The sequence below is a fragment of the Triticum urartu genome, chromosome 1, assembly GCF_003073215.2.
Source record: "Triticum urartu cultivar G1812 chromosome 1, Tu2.1, whole genome shotgun sequence".
Classification (NCBI taxonomy): domain Eukaryota; kingdom Viridiplantae; phylum Streptophyta; class Magnoliopsida; order Poales; family Poaceae; genus Triticum; species Triticum urartu.
Window position 1 is genome coordinate 443,875,668 of NC_053022.1, and position 23,487 is coordinate 443,899,154.

At 50.1% G+C, this 23,487-nt stretch overlaps 3 protein-coding genes and 1 pseudogene across 4 annotated transcripts; 1 reads left to right on the forward strand and 3 right to left on the reverse strand.

The window, feature by feature from the left end:
• Positions 1-755: 755 nt before the first annotated feature.
• On the reverse strand, positions 756-8,146 carry LOC125517315 (pyrophosphate-energized vacuolar membrane proton pump-like). The gene is made up of 4 exons (XM_048682512.1): positions 7,669-8,146; positions 2,170-3,124; positions 1,990-2,076; positions 756-1,899 (listed from the first exon to the last, which is right to left on the reverse strand). The coding sequence occupies exons 1-4, from the start codon at positions 7,943-7,945 to the stop codon at positions 897-899; spliced, it is 2,322 nt and encodes a 773-aa protein (XP_048538469.1). The 5' UTR covers positions 7,946-8,146; the 3' UTR covers positions 756-896.
• Positions 8,147-10,725: 2,579 nt separating this feature from the next.
• On the forward strand, positions 10,726-11,841 carry LOC125535249. The gene has a single exon (XM_048698300.1). It carries the CDS (start codon positions 11,055-11,057, stop codon positions 11,409-11,411), a length of 357 nt encoding a protein of 118 aa, XP_048554257.1. The 5' UTR covers positions 10,726-11,054; the 3' UTR covers positions 11,412-11,841.
• Positions 11,842-11,887: 46 nt separating this feature from the next.
• LOC125535239 lies at positions 11,888-17,216 on the reverse strand (annotated as a pseudogene).
• A 2,483-nt stretch (positions 17,217-19,699) lies between these two features.
• On the reverse strand, positions 19,700-22,865 carry LOC125517323 (cytochrome P450 734A1-like). Of its 2 annotated transcripts, XM_048682529.1 has the most exons (5): positions 22,255-22,865; positions 21,024-21,268; positions 20,489-20,846; positions 20,276-20,381; positions 19,700-20,182 (listed from the first exon to the last, which is right to left on the reverse strand). In XM_048682529.1, the coding sequence occupies exons 1-5, from the start codon at positions 22,762-22,764 to the stop codon at positions 19,965-19,967; spliced, it is 1,437 nt and encodes a 478-aa protein (XP_048538486.1). In that variant the 5' UTR covers positions 22,765-22,865; the 3' UTR covers positions 19,700-19,964. The 2 variants fall into 2 exon arrangements, with proteins under 2 accessions (XP_048538486.1, XP_048538477.1); XM_048682520.1 differs by having other exon boundaries at positions 19,700-20,381; positions 22,255-22,864.
• Positions 22,866-23,487: the final 622 nt, after the last annotated feature.

A 23,487-nucleotide genomic window follows, 5' to 3' on the forward strand; every position in this document is an offset into this window, starting at 1 on the left:
AGGATCACCCATGTTCTCAAATTCTAGACCTGCGGCGTCATCTTCACCCTCATTTTTCACGATCATTTCATCACCTCTCACAAGATTTCTGGATCCTATATATTGTTTAAAAGGTCCACGAACAACTGCAAAACGGGCCTAGAGCACTCCAAATGTCCCCTCCACATCCTTTATAGCTCCCCTAAAAAACATCCTTTATAGCTACTTCTTACATGTGTGCTGAATTTATGATATACATTACACTGCTACAAAACAAGCCAGCCACGGTCGCCATGTCGCCGAGAATGCTGGTGCGGTCAGCTCTTCAGTCACGTCTGTATGATCGGCATCAATGTGGATAGGTGATCATCTAGTCGTGTCCGCACTCAGCAACATTAATGCAGGGGAGGGTTCGGGAACACATAGACCAAGGGTTTTGGGTGGGTCAGCCGTGTTGAAGTTGAAGTTGCCCTTAGTTTCTTAAAAAGATAAATGCACTGGTGGTCACTAAAATGAGTTGGAAGCACACTAGAGTCACTGAACTTTAGAATACACTCGTTACAGTCATTGTTTATATATAAACGGCGATTCGTCATTGGCCCACTATAGAGCTCCGTATTCTATTTGTATGGCACTTCGTTGACTGGCCCAATAGACTGCGTGGCATCTAGCGAAGCATGGTCATTGCCACGTCCTCTCTCTGGCTTGTGGGTCCCTTGCGAAATAAACAAATATCCTCTCTAGGCCAACCAAGCTAACCACTTCGAGACAATTCATTTAGAAACAATTCACTAATAAGCAATAATGTCACAACATTTTTCGGGGTTGACCTAAGTCTCTAATATTCCATATCAATCCTATCATGATATTCTCAGACCAGACATTCATGTATGTATATCCCTGCTGCAATGTGTGAATCATTTGATTATGAGGCCTCCATGAGCCGCGAAGAATGGCGCGAAGACCAGCGACTCGACGGCCATGAGCTTGATGAGGATGTTGAGCGACGGCCCGGACGTATCCTTGAGCGGGTCCCCGATGGTGTCACCGATCACGGCGGCCTTGTGCGCCTCCGAACCCTTGGGACCCAGGGACTTGGCGTGCTCCGACGCACCGGCCTCGATGTACTTCTTGGCGTTGTCCCAGGCTCCCCCGCTGTTGGAAGCAGATATGGCCACCTGCACGCCGGACACGAGCGCGCCGGCGAGCAGGCCGGCGAGCGTGTGGACGCCGAAGAATGTGCCGACGACGAGGGGCGCCAGCAGCACCAGCGCCCCCGGGGGCATCATCTCCCTCAGCGACGCGTCCGTCGAGATCCTCACGCAGCTGGCGTAGTCCGGCGTCGCGCGCCCCTCCATCAGCCCCGGGATGGTGCTGAACTGCCGCCGCACCTCCTCCACCATCTTCAGCGCCGCGCTGCCCACGCTCTTCATCGTCATCGCCGAGAACCAGTAGGGGAGCATCCCGCCGGCGAGCATCCCCGCGAACACCTTGGGGCTCAGCACGTTGATCACCGTGACGCCCGCGCGGCTCACGAACGCGCCGAACAGCGCCAGCGACACCAGCGCCGCCGAGCCGATGGCGAACCCCTTGCCGATGGCCGCGGTGGTGTTGCCCGCGGCGTCGAGGGCGTCCGTCCGCTGCCGGATCCTGCGGCTCATGCCGGCCATCTCCGCGATGCCTCCGGCGTTGTCGCTGATCGGGCCGTACGCGTCGATGGCCAGCCCGGTGGCCACGGTGCTGAGCATCCCGAGCGCGGCGATGGCGATGCCGTAGATCGATGCCAGGGTGAAGCTGACGTAGATTGACAAGGCGATGGCTAACACGGGCACGATGACGGATTTGTAGCCGAGCGCCAGCCCGAAGATGACGTTGGTCGCCGCGCCGGTCCTGCAAGAGTCGGCCACGTCCCGAACAGGGCTGCGCAACCCACAAAGTTTCCGAATGAGCACAAACTATCTCACTGCGACAAACGAAATGGATTAACAAACGGATAGTAGAATTAATTACCTGTAAGCATTACTGGTGAAGTACTCTGTGGTGAAGCCGATGGCAAGACCTGCCCATAGCCCAATGGCGACGCAGAAGAACACATGCCTGCCATTGCCAACGCCGGCCATTAGTTACCTTAACTTGATCCACCAGTGGCAAAAAATGCATGTACGGGGAGACTCGGCGGCGAGGGCTTACCAGTTCTTGACCTGTTTCTGCTCCCCGAAATCGAACATGGTGAACTTGGCAGGGAGCGCGGCGAAGGTGACGACGAGGGCCGCCACGGTCATCAGCGCGGTGGAGATGATGAGCTGAAGCTTCAGCGCTGGCGCGACCCCGCGGACGGTCTTGACCTTGAAGAAATCGGTGGCGAAGAGCGTGGTGACCAGGCAGACCACAAGCCCCGCCGAGCTTATCAGCAGGGGGTAGCACACCGCCGCAAAGTCGTGGTCGGCGCCGAACGACGAGATCGACGCCACGAACAGCGCCGCGCAGGTGGACTCGGCGTAGGACCCGAACAGGTCGGAGCCCATCCCGGCGATGTCCCCGACGTTGTCGCCCACATTGTCCGCGATCACCGCGGGGTTCCTCGGGTCGTCCTCGGGGATGTTCCGCTCCACCTTCCCGACGAGGTCGGCGCCGACGTCCGCCGCCTTGGTGTAGATGCCGCCGCCGACCCTCCCGAACAGCGCCATGGACGAGCCGCCGAGCCCGTAGCCGGTGATGGACTCGTACAGGCCCTCCCAGTCGTCGTGGTAGTAGAGCCCAAAGAGCTTGATGGCGACGTAGAGCACCAGGAGGCCCAGGGACGACAGGAGGAACCCCATGACGGCGCCCGACCGGAACGCTGTGGCGAAGGCCGCGCCGATGCCGCGGCGCGCCTCCAGTGTGGTTCTCGCGTTGGCGAACGTGGCAATCCGCATGCCGAGGAAGCCCGACACGACGGAGGTGACGGCGCCCAGGAGGAAGGCCATGGTGGTGAACACCGCGTTGGCCAGCGCCGGCTTGCACGTCTTGCCCTTGGTGTACTGGCACGGCTGGCTGGCGGTGCTGAACCGGTGCACGGACCCAAGGAAGAGGAAGATGACCACGGCGAAGATCACCGTGAAGGCCGCCAGGTACTTGTACTGGGTGAAAAGGAACGAGTTTGCTCCTGCAATATTTGACACGTTACCACTCGAATTGTTGTCAAGAGTATGCACGGACCAATGACGAATTTCAAATGGAAACTTTGCTGGTTACACTTGTTTGAAAAAAATTCCTACTAGTTTCAGTGAGTGTGATGTATAATCAATTACTCCCACAATGTAGGACATGTACAAACAGTACAAACATGTTCTTCGATTTTCAACACCTAACACAACAATTTGGGTAACAACAGTAACAATTGGTTGCAGTAGTAACGATCAAATTGAGTAATTTTTCTGATTCAATTGTTTCTCCACCTCCAAAGAAATCTGGTTACACCCGAGAAAACTTCCATATTTATCGAAATGGCATCTATACGCCAAACTTGTTCAAAGTTTTGCCTGGTCTTCCCTCTACACCAAAGTAATGGTAGACCTACAGGCATCTTCAACGGCAACCCACAAAATCCTTCCGCATTCGTCCACGGACAGGGGGATCAGTCCACACAGACATAGATGCGGGAGGCAGCCATCCAATGCTAGCCGCATATATTTTCACAACAACTCAAACAAGCGGACGAAATTCGTTCAAACAAGTGTGGATTTCATATAAACACGGCCTGATTTTATATAAACATGCAGGATTTCATTACAAATACATGAAAGCGGTCCTAGACAGGCTAATCTAAATGATCGCTGGCATCCAGTCCCCGTCTCCGGTCATGAACCAAGAGAACTAAAGCTTCGCCTTTTTCAACTCTGCCACCGTGACCTCCACATCCGGAGCCCCGAGAACTGTAGTTGTCCGCCTCCACGTCGCCACCAAACATCTAATCGGCCGAAAATGTTGAGCCCACAAAGCTTGGCATCGACGGGAGAGGAGCGGTGGCCTTCCTGGGACACGAGCGGCGGCGACCTACCTTGCACTACTCCTTGCTGTCGGCGGTACCGCGGACGTGACGGCTTCTTTGTGGTCGTGGTGGCGGGGCGTGGCCTCCTCGTCGTCGGTGTCGCCGAACAACGCCTCGCCCGTGTCGTCCTCGCGCTCCTTGCCGGCGGCCGCTACCTCCGTCACCCGCTGCCGATACCTCCATTGGGCGAGGCGGATCTCGTGGGCGGAGCGGTAGGACTCAAGCAGCGCCTCCCGCTCCTCCAGGTCCGCGCCCGGTGCGACTTAATCCTCCGCCTGCAGGTGCTCCTGGAGGAGGTTGTGGTTGTAATTGGCGTCGGCCTACGTCTCCCGGAACTGCTCCTCCCGCACCATGTCCATATAATGGGCACGGGCCTCGCTGATGGTCATGGTGCAATGCACCGGCGAGAGAGGAGAGGAGGAGGATGGTGCTGCGGAGGAAGAGGAGGGTGCCGCGGAGGAAGAGGATGGAGGCGTTGGGTCGTCGTCGGAGGCGTCCTCCATTTGCACCAGTTGGCAGCAATGGCGGCCATGGCCTTCTTCTGCTACGGCATTAGCCCGTCCAAAAGAGCTTTGGTCGTGGAGGGATCCATGACGGGGGAATGGTGTGGAGAGGATGAGTGTGGCTATGGCCGGGGCACCGGGACAACGGTTTATATAGCACCGGTGGGCGGCGGACGATCGGAAGGGTGGCGCTAGATGAGATGCATCGGCAACCGCGTGCCATCAATGCGGGCGGCAGACAGACGGACGGGCGGCCGTCGTGTCGTTTGAACGCGCGGCAGTCACCTGCACCGGGAAGCGGTGCAGACGGCGCTCTCTCGGCCGGCGCGCCGCTTCAATGCCAGCGCCAGTGAGCGGCCGCGTCCGCTCTGGACGGGCATGAATGTGGGCGCTGACCAAAAATGCGCGGGAGGGGTAAGGGTTTTTTATGGGCCAGGGCGATCAGAAACGGGCTTGGGAGCGGTCCGGACTCCCACAAATCTCCCCCATTTTTGTCTCGGGTTTGCGGGAGGAATCGCGTCCAGACCGCCCCGCAGATCGATACAGCCTCGCATTGAACGGCTTCCGCGGTCGAGACAGTTGGATCCAAAAGGTTGCGGGAGGTTTACGGGTCGGTGTTGAAGATGCCTAAGTAGAACTATTTACGGGTTTAGCATTAATATTGGACATAGGGGAAGGAGGTGCCCATCCGGTGAAATTCAGAGGAATTGGGAGAGGTGCCCATCCATTAAAACTTTTGTAGCCTGCCCGTAGATGTAGGATTACCGCTCTACACCTACCCATCAACTCCAGCACCAGCGACCGTGCACACGCACCAGTCAAGCATCCGCCTTGCGTTCCCAACTCGGGTTCGAGTACATGTTTTATCTCTTTCGTCCAAATGGAAAAGACAACGCTCCTATGGGGCTCTAAGATCTTCTGCTGGTAGATACATCAAATCCGCCCCCTCAAATGTATCCGCAGACAGTCATCTGTCACATCTTAAATTTCTCGTTCCACAAGCAGATATCTTAAATATGAATCCTTTCATACAATCACATACAACATAAAACCTAATCTAAATCTACGGCAGTGCCATGGCCATGCCCGGCTGAGCCTCTTGGATTGAAGGTGCACTAGCTGACGAGGTAGAGTAGGACATGGGTCACGACTAGCTTACGGGACTTGAGGCGACGCCTTCTCTCATGCCCTACTCTTCTTGGTCGGAGCCCATGGCCACGACGCCGCCAGTTAATGTGAGGTCCATGATAGATCCATCATCGTCGAAGCCCGACACGTCCACCACGACTTGTTGGGACGCGGGGGGTTGCCGATCACTCGTAGAGGCGTCGGGGCGTGCGATTCCGCCTTGCTGACCTCTGCCGTGGCTACCCGTGCCCTCTGTCTCGCACGACGGGCACACCACGCCATAGCCTCCCCACCAGACAAGCCATGGGTGCGGGTCTTTACCTCCGACTCGGGGTGGCAATGAAGGAGTTGCACCTCCGCCACGGCGTTGGGGTGTCAGATGGACCGCACGGCCTCCGGTGAGCTAGATGTGACCCGCCTAGCGCCCGATCCAAGCGCCATTTGAGCGGATGCAGTGGATTCCCGCCAAATCGAGTCCGACCGGTGTCTCGCGGTCTCCTTTAGTGAGCGGATGCAATGGATTCCCGCCAAACGGACGGCCATCTCCTCCTCGAGACCATGTGGGACGAGGTCCCAGTCCACAGATTGAGTGGCTGAGGACTGAGATCCGCTGCCCACCATGCCGGAGCTCGTCGAAAGAGAGTTGGGGGCGGAGTAAAGTGGAGTTGAATGGAGCAAAGTGGCTAGGGCTTGGTCCAGGGAGCGGATGTGGGGTTGGGGTGAGCTAGCATGTGCCGAGTCTGACGTGACAGACGCGCCTGGGCCTCCCTTTATCCATCCCAGATTTAGGCTGAATATGAAATGTGCTGATTAGTTCGGATGTATGGGGTTGGTTTGAGAACCCTGTTTGGGTCGGGTTTTTTTTTCTTTCCTTTTTTGACTAATCATTTACCGTCCTGGTGGGGGTTGTTTGAAGAATCTGGTTGTAGATGCTCTAAAACTTGCTTCATTAAGTTTATGCTGAACCAGCAATAAGAACAGGTCTTGAGGCTATTGCAAAGTCGATCAAGTTAATCAAACAAATAGAACCATACTTCCTACTCCCTCCGTTCCTAAATACTTGTCTTTCTAAGCATTTCAATAAGTGACTACATACGTAGCAAAATGGATGAATCTACACTCTAAAATATGTCTACATACATCCGTATGTAGTACTCATTTGAAATGTCTAAAAAGACAAATATTTAGGAACGGAGGAAGTAGTTAAGTAAACAGAATGGGATAAAGAAAAGTTGTAACAATATGGCGTCTCCGGCGGCCCGTCGAACACGTGCCAGGTTAGGTGCCACCACTACTTGGTCAAATCTTTGGCAGAGCATCTTTTCGTGAACGAGGAGCAAGTCACAGATCAAGCATATTTAATTTTCCAATGGCCTGGATTTCCTCAGAGTTGACTTGTGGCGTATAAATTATGTCAGCAGCAAGGTGTTTGAGCTGATCATCTGCTGTTGGTCAATGGTTTGACAGTGCATCTTTGCTTAACATCAGGATAAAGTGCTTCGTCTATTTCGGAGCAAGTTCCACATCCAACACGTCTGTAAAGAACTCTGGATGAGGAGATTGTGCAGTTAATTGCGTTCGATTAGAGTTGAACATGACCCGTTTACAAAGTCCAGATCATGAATTTCTCGAAAACGTAAATGCGTCGAATCTGACAAAGACAAATTCTCTGAACTCTAGCATGCTACACCACCGTGCCGAAATTAAAGATGATTTTTTACGAGAGTGACTAATTAGTTTACACGAGAGAAATATCCTTTTATATAGTTATTATTAAACATATTGGTCTGCATATATGTCTTCGTGAAAGATCAAATGTTACTACTAATTCGTACAAAATTGGATAAACAAAATTAATCCCTAGCGGCAGTAGTGAGTAGTGACCCATAAATAAGGGCTAAATCTTTCGCAAAAATAAATAAATAAGGGCTAAACAAACAACACCAACCAAGAAAAGCGTTTGAATTTGAAACCCGCTATTGAAGGAGCCCGCAGGAGAAACTCAAGATAAGCACGAACGGAACTCACCGACTGAAATGGCGTTCTGGATCTCCGCGCACCTGGCCACGGCCGCCGGGCCGTCGCCTCCATCCTCCTCGTCGTCGCTCTCGCCGCCTCCACCGCCGCCGATACCGGCGTCCTCCTCGTCCTCCGTCCGGAACACTGGCCGCCCGTGTACGCCGTTGCCGGCCGGCGCGTAGGCGGACACCTTCACCTTGGCGACGAGGAACCACTGCCAGAGCGCGAAGGCAATGCCGACCACGGCGCACGCCGGGATGACCGCGTCGGCCACGGAGAAGCCCATCGCGCGCGCCCCTGGAACCAGCGGAAAAGCAAGAGTATAGAAGGGGGAGAGAGAGGGGCTTGAAATTTGAAGTTGTGGAGGATTTTGTGAGCGTGGCAACCGGGAAGGCTGGCGAGATCGAGGGCAACTGCCTTCCTCCTCCGATGGAGTAGGCGGTATTAAGCAACGGGGTCAGCGTTGAGTATGGTGCGCTGTATGTACGGTTAGCTTAGCAGGGGGGTAACATAGGCTGCTTCGTCGACAGGGCATGTGGTGGGTGATAAACTGATAATCTTCAACCCTCGAATAGAAACGACAGAAATAGTCAAAATTGTTGGTGTAGTGCATACCTAAGGTGGAACAAACATTAGGCCATCTCTACCTCTCTAGTGTGAGCCCAAGGCGGTTCGTATGGGGCTTGGAATCGGTTCAATACGGTAGCTGGAGCCAGCCGATTCCAAGTGAGACAAAGGAACTTGTTTCCTTCGGCTCCAACCAATTAAACTACAATTTCTACTACTCTGAAACAACCCAGATGCTGTTGTCGTAATATGGTCTCTTCTTCCAAACCATGCAGGATGCTGGGGTTCCCGCTTCCTAGGGCCTTCGAGGGCGAAGAGCACCCTGCGCCGTCTGTTTCCAGGTCGCGTGCGTGGGGTGCTCTCAAAGACTCTCCGCACCGTCCGATTTGTCTGGACAACACGGATCCGGGCGACCCACCTCAATGGTTCATGATGGGTAGACGCGCGCCGAGCCACCGTAATGCGGTGGCATTGCGTCGCACCTCCGTGAGGAGGCTCACGCACGACGGGCTGATTGGACCCGCCTATCGGTGTCCTCACCCGATGAGGACCACCCGGCTGGCTCCTGGGGCTCTCCACATCGTCCGGTCTGCTCGGGCGGCCTACCTCAGATGTGCATGGCGAGTCGATCGTGGGCTTGGACGGTGTCGGGGTTAGGGCAAGTTTCGATTCTAACAATGAGTACTAGAGGTACGAAAGAGGGGCGGAGCCTAACTGCAACGCAGGTGTGACACTCGGTTTTTACGAGTTCAGATCCCTCTCGAAGGAGGTAACAGCCCTACGCCTTGGTGTTGAGGCTTGTTTTCTCTTGGAGTGAATGATTACAAGGAGTGCTTAACCCCTGCTCAGGAGGAAGAGGGGAGCTTATATAGAATACGCCGCGGCCCCTTTACTCCCACATTAAAGGGTGGTTTAATAGGTATAACTACGACACTTACTAGTGTTAATAATCACAATTACGACAGTTACAGGTAACGGTAGCCATGACTATGGTTAAACCCCGACTTAAGACTACTCGGCCGTTGCAGTTCCCACGCCGCCCCTTTGCCTTCCTTGTCCGAGTGGTGGTGGTTGGGTCGACTGAAGGGAAGACGTCCGAGTGCCGTCGGTGCGTCCGAGTGGACTTCTTGTCATACGCATCCGAATGCGCCTATGGTCTAGGGACCTACCAACGATGGTATGGGGCCCTAGATAGGGCTTAGATGTCAGGTCCTTGACCCTACCTATAATAGGTGACCCCACCATACGGGCCACCGTCGCATGGTGTTTTCAATCGCTCGACGCCTGCGTGTGGTTTGGTGGCCAGGACCGCTTGTCCACGTTGCTGGCCTGTGTCGGGTTAGTTGGCTCGCGTCGGCCGGTTGTGGGCGAGGGCCCGACTCGTTGTGAGGCCAGACGGGTGCTTGTAGAGGGCTCTATGGTTGTGGGCAGAGTGTCAGGCCACCCGACTTTGAGGTCCATCAGTGCATGTTTTGCGATGACAAGAGGCCAGGTCGGCAGCACGTCGTTTGATGGATCTGTCATGCGTCGGGGTGGCGCTTGCGCGCAACGTCTGCCCGGACGGTATTGTTCGTTGTCATATGTCGTTGGATGTGCTCGCCCATTTGTGTTGGTTCACTATTCGTATATAAGGATGTGTTTGGTAGCATTCTCATCCTAACATGGTTTGTTTTTCTCTGATACATGTTGAGTACATGCATTTGTTGTTGTTTGGTAGCGGTGTATGTGCTGAGAAATGCTAAGCTGAGACTCTGTGTTGGCAGCTTGCATCTGTTTAGACATACCCGTCGGTACCGTTGCAACCAGTATTTTCAGATAAGTGAACAAAAAAATTCAAAATTGTGAACAATTTTTGGAAACATGAAAAAAAACATTTTTTGAAATTCTGAAGTTTTTTGTAAGCTTGATTTTTTTAAAAAATTGAAACAAATTTAGAAAATCACCAAAAAAATAAAAAAAAACATCCGATTTTTTTAAAATTTAAACCTGCTTTAAATTTCTGATTTTTTTGAAAATTTAAACACCAAAATTTGAAAATTTCAAAAAAATTTGAAAATAGGTACAATTTTTTGAAAATATCAATTTTTTTGAAAAACTGAACAAATTTTAACATTTTTTGGTATTCAAAACATATATTAAAAGTTATTTATTTTAGAAATTCATATTTTTTAAAACATGTTGTCGCTCGCTTCGCTCATGCATGTTGACCAACGAACGGCTGTTGGTGTGTTCTCTCTTCGTGCATGCTAAGAGGGCATTTGGGCTGAACTCGTGTATGCCGAGGAGGCCCCGTGCAGGCTGCCAAGCATTCAAAAATAGATCGAGGAGGGGACTTTTGAGCTCATGCACCCTCCATTCATTTTACCAAACACACCCTAAAATGCACCCTGTCTCAAAAAAAAAAAACACATAGCTCCCATTGTGAAGTTCAGTCATATATATGGGCAACGTTTCTCGCGGCCCGCTGTGCGCGCTGCTTCTCGCCACTCTCAACGAGGGTGGAAAACGAGCGGTGCTCCGGCGGCCCCGCAACTGCGGCCTCTTCCTCCGCGCCTTCGTCCGTTAATCCCACTCTCCGACCAGGCAACCGCCACCGCCTCATGCCTTTAAAGCGAGCCAGAGGAGAGAGAGGCAGGAGCAACCCAATAAGCTAGCGGGACGCCGGAGAGAGGGGGTGGAAGCTGCCACGCGCGCTTCGCCCAAGCCCCCCTCCTCCTCGCCCTCCCCTTGCCGCTCACGCCGTTCATAGCGTAGTACGTAGCACTTACGCGCGCGCGCAGCGCGGGCGAGAGAGACAAAGCTCGTCGGCCGGCTGTCTCTCGCCTGCCATGGGAACGGAGGTGCTCCGCCCGCACGACTGCCTGACCCGCGTCCGCCACCACGCCCACGCCCACGCCCACGCCGGCTCCAGGCGGTCGCCGCGCCCGGCCGCGAGGAGGCGCCGCGGCACCGCTCGGCGCGCCCAGGCGGCGTCGCCCCTGCCGCAAGAGGTGCGGGTCAAGGTGTCGCCCGCCACCGCGGACGCCGCGTACGCCGGGCCAGCGTTCGGCGTCATGTCGCCGTCGCCGCGGGCGCTGCCGCTGCCGCGCTTCAGCAACACCAAGACGGCAGCCCCGGCCACCGTGGAGGACTCGGCCACGCGGGAGCTCCGGCGGCTGCTGGGCCTCGAGCGGCCGGCCAACTAACCGCGCGCGAGAAATCTGACGAGCAGGCCATGGACTCAGAGAACCAAGAGAAGGGTGTGTCAAGATGTACGTGTGGGTCTCTTCCATTGATTCTTTCCGGTCAATCTCCGCCCCTGCCTCTCCGACGGCGCGCGTTCCCGGGGCCTCCCCCGTCCGGTGTTTTTGTCAAGGACCGAGGGTTTGTGCGGGACCCGTCGTAGGAGAGGGGGCTAAACTAGAGGAAGAAGAAATGATGAAATGGCGGGAAGATTTGATGTGGTTGAGATGTGGCTAACTGAATCTGATCATCTTCAGATTTGCTCTTGTGATGCTCAAAAATTGGGATAGCTCAAACTTCTTGTCGACAACTGGACCAGTTGATTAGGTGTAACAACTTGTACATAAACTTTCAATCGGAGAACAACACGAACTTATTTCGGTGGGTAATTACATGATACAACAATGCAGAGGAATATGAAACACACGCTTTCAAGGCGAAATTCAGACAAGTTAAGCGCCCCCCTCTTCCAAGTTGCTCGCAATCCACATGAATACAGGAGATACAGGATAGAACATATATATACTTAGCATGTTGTCCATATACAGAGCCATGGAAGGCTCAGATCTTGCGGACAAGAACTTGAGCACCGTACTGGGGTTGGAGGGTCATCACCATCATCGGCGCATGAACATAGGATGGCGAGACATCAATCACAAACCGCTGGAGGACAATTGCAATCACCAGCTTTGCCTCAACCATCGCAATATTCTGGCCAACACAGATGGCAGGGCCAATCCCAAAGGGGAAGTACGCGCCGAGGTGATAGCTCTTGTCATCTGCAAACCTCGACGGATCGAATTCCTCCGCATCAGTACCCCATATGTCGACATCATGGTGAATGTCAACAAGGGGCAGGTTGAGCTGCATGCCCGCAGGGATGTCAGGTTTGCCCAGCTTGACATCCTTAGTGGCTGTCCTGCTGAGAGACAAAGCTGGAGGGTAGAGCCTGAGGGTCTCCTTCAGCACCATATTTACCTGATATCATGCCAGCATTGCTAGAGTGTTATTCACAATGTTCCAATGAGATATCATTCAGAATTAAAAAAAGGCTGTAGCATTCAGGTTTTCCGCGTTTGGGTGCTTGTTCTTGCCACATACTTGATGGACTTCATCGCGTGCTTTATCTTGCCACTCTTTATGCAATGCCGATAGAAGTGTTGCCCATGTTAACAAATTTGCAGTTGTTTCTTTACCGGCAAAGTAAAATGTCTTGCACTCATCAATGATCTCTTCAATTCCCATTTTAAACCCATTGTCTGTTTTGCTGGCTGATAGCATCAATCCAAGCAAATTTTTGGAGTCCTCACACTTCCTTCCATTGGTCTCAATCAATTTGCGCAGAGAACTTCGGATTTCCTGGTTTAGGCTATGCCTTCTTCGGTTCTTCTTTGTCGGTACGAACCTAAGAAATAAATAGGTCATATTATTTTTCCCTCAACTGTAAAGTTTGATTGAATAGCATGAATGGCTGAAGCAAACTTTTTTTATAATTGTAAAGTGAATGAACAAGTAGGGGAAACTAATTGTTTATTGATAGAGAAAATCGTGACCCAACTCGAGTCCATGAGTTAATCACACCTGAAGCCAGGAAAGTAGAAGGTTCTCATTGCAAGGAGGGCAAGTTTTATCTGTTCTTCTTGCAATTGAAAAACTCGCTTTCCTTCCTCGTAGCTACTTCCAAATGCCACACAGGAAATGACATCAGAACTCAAAGTTTGGAATTTTTTACTTGCATCAATCTCAAACTCAGTGTGGGTTCCTCCTTGGACTGCCCATTTATCCAGCATGGATGAGGCGATTGCTGACATTTCTGGTATCCAGACCTACAAAGAATCCAAAATGAGTTTGGTGGTAAACAATATTTTACTAACGATGTTACTTAGAACACAACTGTTGATCACATCAACAACATGTCATTAGAAACAACAAACATAGATTATCTAGAAATGAATAAAGGACCACAGACACCATAGACCATGAACTACTCCAGTAGCTTCTGCCAGCAACAATTTGTGCATGAAATAACTACTAATGCAAATGGTTTCATTTAAGTTACAAATGTTATCAATCAATATACAACGGTTACGTATATGTTAAGCAATTCAGATAAATACCATTCCAAATATTAATTGACACATTGATGGAATTCAAATCAAAGTTAGCTGAAATAATGTCACTTTCAGGAAAGAATTGCTTGAAATAAGTGTGCATGCGGCCTCTTCACTAATAACATCAAATTCAAACCAGTGAAAAGAGCAATAGTTCTATAAAGGGTTTAATGATACCCTGATTTCACTGAAAATGGATTTGGAAAATAATTGCAGAATGCTAAAGGGCTCTGGGCAAAGATTTGGATATTTTCATTGGCCCTATGAGAAGAGTTCCCAATTATAGGATAGCATTCAGTATAATAGTCCACAGCAACCAAGATTTTAGCAAGACCCCCGATATTTGGGCCGAACACCAGCGCGTCATGGTGGCCGAGAACGCGGCCCTCACGGCCTTGTTCTCGGAAGAGGAAGTCTGGATGGCCATCAAGGGCATGAATCCGACTTCCGCCCCAGGCCCGGACAGCCTCCCGGTGAAGTTCTTCCAGACGTTCTGGAGTGTCATCAAACCTGAAGTGATGGCTCTCTTCGACGAGTTCTACGTAGGCTCCATTGACTTGACCCGGCTTAACTACGGGATCATCACCCTCAACCCCAAGGTTCCTGGGGCCTCGGACATCCGCCAGTTTCGCCCGATCACCGTGATCAATGTGATCTTCCGCATCCTGGCAAAGGGGTACGCCAATAGGGTGACCTCGCTTGCCGATCGGGTCACCCATCCCAATTAGTCGGCCTTCATCCAAGGCTGGTATATTCTTGATGGGGTTTTGGTCTTCCATGAAGTCCTTCACGAGGTCCGCGCCAAAAATCAGAAGGCGGTCTTCCTGAAAATTGACTTTCATAAAGCCTACGACACGGTTCACTGGCCCTTCCTCCAGGAGGTTCTGCTTCGCAAGGGTTTGATGACCAGTGGGTCACGCGGGTCATGTAGATGGTTTCATCCTGCCATACTGCAGTAAACATCAATGGGGAGATTGGCCCCTTCTTCCCCACCCAATGTGGGGTTAGGCAAAGGCGATTCTTTCTCCCCCTTTCTATTTAATATGGTGGTCAACGCTCTCGCCACCATCCTTGACAAGGCCAAGGCCGCGGGACATATCCACGGCATCGTCCCTCACCTTGTAGGAGGTGGTGGGGTCTCCCTCGTACAATATGTCGATGACACCATTCTCATGGTGGAAGGCTCCGCGACCGACATTGCAAATCTGAAATTTCTCCTCCTCTGCTTCCAACAAATGTCAGGTCTCAAGATCAACTTCGACAAGAGCGCGGCCATGGTCCTCGGCTACGGCCCGGACGAGTGCCAGAGTATTGTGGATCGCCTCAATTGCCCGCTGGGTTCCTTCTCCACATCCTACCTGGGGATACCACTCGGTTGACTTTGGCGGAGCTGTGCCCGACGATGACTAAGCTCCAACACCGAGTAGAACCCTGGCGGGGTAGATGGTTGTCCAAGGTGGCACGGACAATGCTCATTAACTCCTGTCTATCTAGCATGTTGTTGTTCATCATGAGCTTCTACAGCCTTCCTGAGATCCTTCACCATGAGATAGCCACACTCCAGGCACGTTTCTTCTGGGCGGGTGAGGGCGATAAACAGAAATACCACATGGTCCGATGGGCCGAGATCTGTAAGCCACACGACCAGGGTGGGCTTGGGATCATGTCCTCTGAACATATGAACATTGCCCTGCTCACATGTTGGTTGTGGCGCATAGCGAACGGGGATGGAGGCCTATGGCTCGACATTATTCGGAACAAATATCTCCGTGGACAGCCCGTCGCCTTCTGCCAGCGTTCTGGAGGCTCCCAGTTCTGGCAATCCATCATCCAGCTGCTCCCGTTCCTTCGGATCGGGTCCTCCATTTCGGTGGGATCCGGCGCGTCGACCCTGTTCTGGTTTGACAGATGGGCTGGTGATCTCGCCTTCGCGGCCTGCTTTCCGGTCTTGTTCTCCATCGCGGTGGAGCCTAGGATATCCATCGAGAGGGCCCTTATTGACTTAGGGCACCTTGCTTTCTGTCGGCCGTTTGGTCCTCTCGAGCTTGTTGCCTGGAACGAGCTTCTTGACTGTATTGTGCTACAGCAGAAGAATGGCCGCATTTCCTAGCGCCTGGAGCCTTCGGGTCGCTTCTCCACAAATCGCTCTACCAGGCCATCGCGGCGGTCCCATGCCCTGAACCCCTCGCGGCAATCTGGACGATACAACTGCTGCTGAAGATCAGGATCTTCCTTTGGTAGTGGATCCGCGGCCGGGTACCTTCAAGGGTGGAGGTACTTAAGAGGAATGGCCCGAGCGATGGGATGTGCCCATTGTGTGCGACGGCCGAGGACTCCAATCACATATTATTCAACTGCATCTCCGCGCGTTTCCTTTGGAGCTGCTTCCGTGAGGCGGCCGGTGGGAGGTGGTGCAACACTAATTTCCCCGACCTATTCGCGGAGCTCTCCGCCTCCCCGTTGCGGATGCGCCACATTAGGTGGCTGGCCATTGGCGTGCTGGTCTGGATGCTTTGGATGATTCGTAATAAGCTTGTGATTCAGCGTGTGCCTCTCCGACGTGCTACTGACGCGATCTTCAATTTGTGTGGCTATATGCAGCTTTGGCGGCCGATTAGCCATCCACAGGACCGAGATGCCATCGACACCTTCATCCCGGCCTTCGTGCCATGGCTCTCTGCTTGGCCCCGCCGCTCCCTCCACCACCTCCAAAGCCGGATTAGCCACTTCGTGGCTGTTGGTCTCCTTTTATTTTATTTTAGGGCTTGTTGAGCTGTGCTCTCAACAGAACCCCCTCATTTTGAACCCGTGTGTTTGTGCTACTTTGTGTGTGTGTCTATGGTGTGAACTCTTGATGTTGTGGCTCGATGGTTTGCCTTATATATAAAGCGAGGCGAAAACCTTTTTTTGTAAGATTTTAGCAAGACATATAGGAGTACATCTGAGTATCTTGTTTCTAGTTTACTCTTTACAGTTCTCTGTTAGGTAGGTCGCTAGTACTCCCTCTGTAAATAAATATAAGAGCGTTTAGATAACTAAAATAGTGATCTAAACGCTCTTATATTTCTTTACGGAGGGAGTACCATTTAGTGTGATTTACAAGCAAAACCGCCAATTTAATGTTTCAATTCGAATTCAGAAACACCTCTCACCTTGACCCTTTCCATGTTGAAGGCGGGCGAGATCACGCGGCGGTGGTGCGCCCACTTCTCCCCGGTGAGCCCCACCAGGCCCTCGCCGAACGCCGATGAGCTGCCGAGCGAGCGGGTTGCTTCTGCCGCCATTACCGGCCTTATCGAAGGTCCCCGTGGAGTCGTTCAGCGCGCCCTTGGCGACTTCCGGGCTGGAGAACACCAGCCGCGGCCGGGGCTCTGACCAGAACACGAACGGCCGGCCGTACCGCGTCGCCCACTCGCGGTAGTGCAGCGTGGCGTGGCCGACGATGGCGTGGTGGAAGGAGGCGAGCGGCTTGGACTGGGCGGCGGCGAGGAGGGCGCCGTAGTCGGCCCCGTTTCCGGTGATGAGGCTGCGCGGAGGCCCCCGGATGCCCTGCCGGCGCAGGCGGCGCGGGACCCACACGAGGGCGCGGAGCACGCCGAGCACGTAGGCGAGCGCGGCGTGTAGCACGGCTAGGAGGAGGGCTGCTTCGGCGCCCATTGTTTACTTCTTGGCGATTCCTGGAAATTTGGAATGAGTAGAAAGGGGTTTGGCTCCGAGCCCCTGATGGAGAAGTAGAACCAATGTTTTTTTTTAGCTGGAAGTAAACCAATGTTGACTCCGTCGGAGCCATCGCCGGCCATTGTTCCGGCTCGTTTTATTCGCGGAGCTCTCTTCAGAATTTTCTTTAGGAGGTAATATCACCGAGGTTGTAGAACTTGTATTTGATGTTCAGTTTGGTGTTAGAATTTTAAAAATACGATTTTTTGTCATTTAACTTGACAACGCGTGCAAATATGGTCACAAAATACGCATGCAGACGTATCAGGGTGTATGACCCCACCTGTCAATGAGTGAAGTTGTTCGGCTGACTAACTTTTGCACAAAACACCCTCACATTTTTTATTTGCGGAAAATCCGACTATTGTGCTGCATATAGGTACAAAAATTAACACAAAAAATGGGTGAGTAGAGACTTAACCCGTTGCCAATGTTTACGACACAAGCCACTCCAGCCAACTCACCCTTCCCGTTCGTATCTCATGTATGGATAGCAAACTTAGATTTATTAAACGTGGAACTCAAATGCCATTTTTTTCTGCATCTATGAGGAATTAGTGTACATCTGCAACCCATTTAAGCTATTTATCGGTCTTTTTTTACCTGAAATATGTAGAGGCACGTACTGCTACAGTTGATCCCGTTAAGCAGGACCAGAAGTCATATTAGGTAGGTTGACACATTAAGATAAAATATAATGCCATCAACATAGTACTTACAAGTGGAGCAGTAAAACAATGGGAGTGATATTAATTGGCTAATTGCACATCAAAACGGTTTGACTGAGCTGTAAAACAGAGTGACATTTCAACAATCAAGCTTGTTTTTGCTTCCTCTGTCACTCTGGCTTGCTGTCTGACAGTACATGCTAGTCTTTCGGAAGGGGATTGCCATTGCCGGCTTATTTCTGCGGATACTGCGGCCCATTTTGCACTTGCTATTTTTTAAAGCTATTTGTAAATGCCATTAACACATTTATGTTCCAAGAATATTAGACATACAAGCGATCATTATTAGTAAATAAAAACATTTAAATATACACATGCGTATTTATATAAAAAATATTTAGTTAAACCGACATTGAAAATGTTTATTAAATAAATATGTTTAATGAATCCAAAAAAAATAACACACTCGAGGCTTATATTTAAATTATGCAAAATAATGGGTTCAAACATTTACTAAATATTCAAAACTATTCACTTGTGTATAATTTTTACTCATGATTTATATTCGAAAAATTATATAATTCAAATATTAGACACGATTGAATATTCATATCAATGTTTACATTTTGAATTATACAAAAGTTGAACTCTATAAATGCGAGAACATTTATTGAAATGTTTGTAAAGTTAAATAATATTTGTAATTTTATTTTTGAAATATTTATTTTAAATGATGCAAAAAATTATAATTCATAAATTTTATTTAAATATATGAATATTTTTAAAATAATACATGAAAAAAATTTAAAAGTAGGTTATATCATTTGTATGTACAATATTTATAAGTAGTTTACGTAATATTTACATATTTCCAGTACATTAAGATTAGTTATTCACCGTAGACGTGTATACGTGTAGGTTGTAGCGGCTAGAACATCCTGTGTGCTACCCTTTGGTTGTTTGTTCGAGAACTGGCGGTCACACTTTTTCCTGTTAATTTTCAATGTGTAATGACAGGCAGAACCCACTGCTCACAGGTACGAAAATAAATGCCATTTAAGCTCCACGTTCAATATATCTCAGTTTGTTATCCACACTTGAAATATGAACGAAAATAAATGCCATTTAAGCTCCACGTTCAATATATCTCAGTTTGTTATCCACACTTGAAATATGAATGTGAAGGGTTCGTTGGTTGGCTAGAGTGGCTTGTGTCCTTAATTTGGGTCGTGCGTTCGAGTCCCGCCTCGCTGATATTTTAGTTAATTATCGTACATGTACAGCAGTCGGCCTTTTTTGTTAATTTTCGTACCAATATGCTGCTGCACAGTGGTTGGCCTTTCCCGCAAATAAAAAATAGTAAGGTTGTTTTGTGCAAAAATCAGTCGGCCGAATGCCATCACTCACTGACAGTAGGCCCATACACCCTGATATGTCCGCATGCGTATTTTGTGACCGTATTTGTACGTGATGTCAAGTTAGATGACCACAGATATGTATTTTTAAAGTTTTAGCACCAAATTGAATATCAAGCGCAAGTTCTATGACTTCCGGTGATATTATCTCTTTCTTTAGTGCAGATGGCTGACGGCCGAAGCAAACTCCCAGTGCCCAGCCCACTCCCCGCTGTGGCTGTATGTCTTCTGAACTGCTCCTGCTCCTTCAGAACTGACGGAGAAGAAGTATATGGAGTTGTATTGCTAAACTGATCATCTTCAGAACTGGGAGTGCTCATACTTCTTTTCACAACTGGACGGACGATTAGGTGTCACAACTTCACCATAGTTTTTGAATTGACAAACTTGAACTGATTTAGGTAGGAGTACAAAACTAGGTGATACAAAAGATGCAGAGGAATATGACTGATTTACTGTCGCGAAGCATATACTACTTTCTGTACACATTTTCAGGACAAACTTCGGACAAGTTGTCAACAGAGATACAGGAGACACGGGGACATCACATTCACATATACCTTGCTGCCAAACCTCCCAACTCCATAGACAGCACCACGCAAGGTTCAGATCTTGTGGACAAGAAGTTGAGCACCATACTGGGGTTGGAGGGTCATCACCTTCATCGGCGCATGAACATAGGACGACGAGACATCAAGCGCAAACTGTTGGAGGACCATTGCAAGCGCCAGCTTTGCCTCAACCATCGCGAGATTCTGCCCAACACAGATGGCAGGGCCAATCCCAAAGGGGAAGTACGCGCCAAGGTGGTAGCTCTTGCCATCTGCAAACCTCGATGGATCGAACTCCTCCGCATTAGCTCCCCATATGTCGACATCATGGTGAATGTCAATAATAGGCAGATTGAGCTGCGTGCCTGCAGGGATGTCGAGTTTGCCCAGCTTCACATCCCTAGTGACTGTCCTGTTAACGAACAGAGCTGGAGGATACAGCCTGAGGGTCTCCTTCAACACCATATTTACCTGATATCATGCCAACATCACCAGAGTGTTACTCGCTATGTCCCGATAAGGAGATATCATCAAGAATATAAAAAGCTGTAGTATTTATCCAAATAAATAAGGCTCACAATTTTGAGACTGCTCAGATTTTCCGCGTTTGGGTGCTTGTGCTTGCCACACACTTGATAGACTTCGTCGCGGGCTTTGTCTTGCCATTCTTTATGCAATGCCAGCAGAAGTGTTGCCCATGTCAACAAATTTGCGGTTGTTTCCTTACCAGCAAAGTAAAATGTCTTGCACTCATCAATGATCTCTTCGATTCCCATTTTGAACTCGTTGTCAGTTTTGCTGGCTGATAGCATCAAGCCAAGCAAATTTTTGGAGTCCTCACACTTCCTTCCATTGGTCTCAATCAATTTCCGCAGAGAACTTCGGATTTCCTGGTTTAGGCTATGCCTTCTTCGGTTCTTCTTTGTCGGTACAAACCTAAGAAATAAAGAGGTCATATTCTTTTTCCCTCAACTGCAATGTTTGATTGAAGAGCATGAATGGCTACAGAGAGAAGCAAACTTTTTTATAATTTAAAAGTAAAGGAATAACTTGGAGAAACTAATTGTGATAGAGGAAATAGTGACCCATATTGAGTCTAGGAGTTGATCTCACCTGAATCCAGGAAAGTAGAAGGTTCTCATTGCAATGAGGGCTAGTTTTATCTGTTCTTCTTGCAATTGAAAAATCCGCTTTCCTTCCTCGTAGCTACTTCCAAATGCCACACAGGAAATGACATCAGAACTCAAAGTTTGGAATTCTTTACTTGCATCAATCTCAAACTCAGTGTGGGTTCCTCCTTGGACTTCCCATTTATCCAGCATGGATGAGGCAATTGCTGACATTTCTGGTATCCAGCCCTACAAAGAATCCAGAATGAGTTTATTTTGCTAACGATGTTATCTAGAACACACCTGTTGATCACATCAATAACATGTACTAGAAACAAGAAACATAGATTATCCAAAAATAAATAAAGGACCAAAGACATCATAGATGATGAACTACTCCAATAGCTTCTGCCAGCGACAATTTGTGCATGAAATAACTGCTAGTGCCAATGGTTTAATTTCAGTTACAAAGTTAACAATCAATATACAACCATTTGCATATATGTTAACCCATTCAGATAAACTCCATTCCAAATATTAGACACGTTGATTGAAGTCAAATCAATGTTAGCAGAAAGAATGTCAATTTTCAGAAAGGAATTGCGGCTTCTTCACTGATAACACCAAATTCATACCAGTGAAAAGATAAATACTGTAGTTCTGTAAAGGGTTAAATGATACCCTGATTTCACTGAAAATGAATTTGGAAAATTATCGCAGAATGGTAAAGGGCTCTGGGCAAAGATTTGGATCTTTTCATTGGCCCTATGAGAAGAGTTCCCAATTGTTGAATAGCATTCAGAAGATCAAGCTTGTCTTGCTGAACGTCAGCGTTCAACATATATTTCAGCTTAGCGTGCATGTTGCTTTGCGAGGATCTGCTGTTTATCTATTGTTCTGTGATCTATGGACTTGTATTGCTAAAACTGATGTAGTTTATCTTTTTTTTTTCTATTCGTTTTAGTTGTCTTGTAAACTTTGCTACCTTGGCCGTTTGGGGCTTTATAAAGCGGACACAGCCTGCCTTCCGTCTAATAAAGATTTCACTGAAAAAGTGATGGCACAACAACGATTATCAGAGCAACCAAGATTATGTGCTGAAATCGCTAGTCAGGTTGCTAGTACCATTTAGTATGATTTACAAGTTACTCGAAAAAAAAAGTATGATTTACAAGCGAAATCACCAATTTTTAATTTTTTATGCTTCAATTTGAATTCAGAAAACGCCTCCTCACCTTGACCCTCTCCATGTTGAAGGCGGGCGAGATCACGCGGCGGTGGTGCGCCCACTTCTCCCCGGTGAGCCCCACCAGCCCCTCGCCGATGAGCTGCCGAGCGAGCGGGTTGCCGCCGCCGCCGTTGCCAGCCTTATCGAAGGTCCCCGTGGAGTCGTTCAGCGCGGCCTTGGCGACTTCCGGGCTGGAGAACACCAGCCACGACCGGGGCCCGAACCAGAACACAAACGGCCGGCCGTACCGCGCCGCCCACTCGCGGTAGTGCGGCGCGACGCGGCCGACGATGGCGTGGTGGAAGGAGGCGAGCGGCTTGGACTGGGCGGCGGCGAGAAGGGCGCCGTAGTCGGCCCCGTTTCCGGAGATGAGCCTGCGCGGAGGCCCCCGGATGCCCTGCCGCCGCAGGCGGCGCTCCAGTCGGTGCGGGACCCACACGAGGCTGCGGAGCACGCGAAGCACGTACGCGAGCACGGCGAGTAGCACGGCGAGGAGGATGGCGGCAGGGCTGCCCATTGTTTGCTGCTTGGCGATTCCTGCAATGGGGTTTGGCTCCGAGCCCCTGACAGAGAAGAAGGTTGACTCCGAGTCTCCGACGAAGCCAGCCACTCTTTCTGCTCGTTTTATTTATGGGAATGGCTGGAAATCAGTCAGCTGACTTTTTCATTTATGGTCAGTCAGCCATTGGATGTTAAACCAAAGGCCCACAATCCTTCTTCAGGCCTCATTCAATTTGAAGGATTTTTATAAAAAAAACATGAAAACAAGGATTTCAGAGAAATTTTTTCTATATATGCATCCGGTTTTGTAGAAAATGCGTAAAGGAATTTCGTAGGAATACTATTCATTTTCTACACTTTTGGAGGAAACTACACATCCACTCAAAACTCATTTTGCGTGTAGGAACGAGACAAGTCAATTCCTTAGGGTGGCAAGTGTCATCCTATCAAATTCTTATACTACTTTAAATTCCTATGTTTAGATTTCCTCCGAACCAAATGAGCCCTCAATCTCCACCCCCTTGAGCCGCCAGCCACCACCGCTCGCGGCCGGCGGCCCTCCCGCGCCGCCCCGCCCTTCCCGAAACCACTCTCCACCGTCCCGACCATCCCTCTAGGCCCCCGCGTCAAGCTTTTTCTCCGGTGAATCCTCACGCCACCGCCTCCCCACCACCTCACCCTGAACCCGAAGATAGATACTAGGATAGCCTCTTTGGCAAGCCCCCCTTCCCGTTGCGGC

Excerpts from the sequence above, each read along its gene's own strand:
- LOC125517315 (XM_048682512.1), bottom strand. The coding sequence starts at position 7,945 with ATGGGCTTCTCCGTGGCCGACGCGGTCATCCCGGCGTGCGCCGTGGTC. Across the intron at positions 3,125-7,668 it reads CCAGAACGCCATTTCAGTCG|GAGCAAACTCGTTCCTTTTC; the intron begins GTGAGTTCCGTT and ends CAAATATTGCAG. Across the intron at positions 1,900-1,989 it reads TTCACCAGTAATGCTTACAG|CCCTGTTCGGGACGTGGCCG; the intron begins GTAATTAATTCT and ends TGGGTTGCGCAG.
- LOC125535249 (XM_048698300.1), top strand. The coding sequence starts at position 11,055 with ATGGGAACGGAGGTGCTCCGCCCGCACGACTGCCTGACCCGCGTCCGC.
- LOC125517323 (XM_048682520.1), bottom strand. The coding sequence starts at position 22,764 with ATGGGCAGCCCTGCCGCCATCCTCCTCGCCGTGCTACTCGCCGTGCTC. Across the intron at positions 20,847-21,023 it reads TTCTACTTTCCTGGATTCAG|GTTTGTACCGACAAAGAAGA; the intron begins GTGAGATCAACT and ends TTTATTTCTTAG. Across the intron at positions 20,382-20,488 it reads ATCTGAGCAGTCTCAAAATT|GTAAATATGGTGTTGAAGGA; the intron begins GTGAGCCTTATT and ends GCATGATATCAG.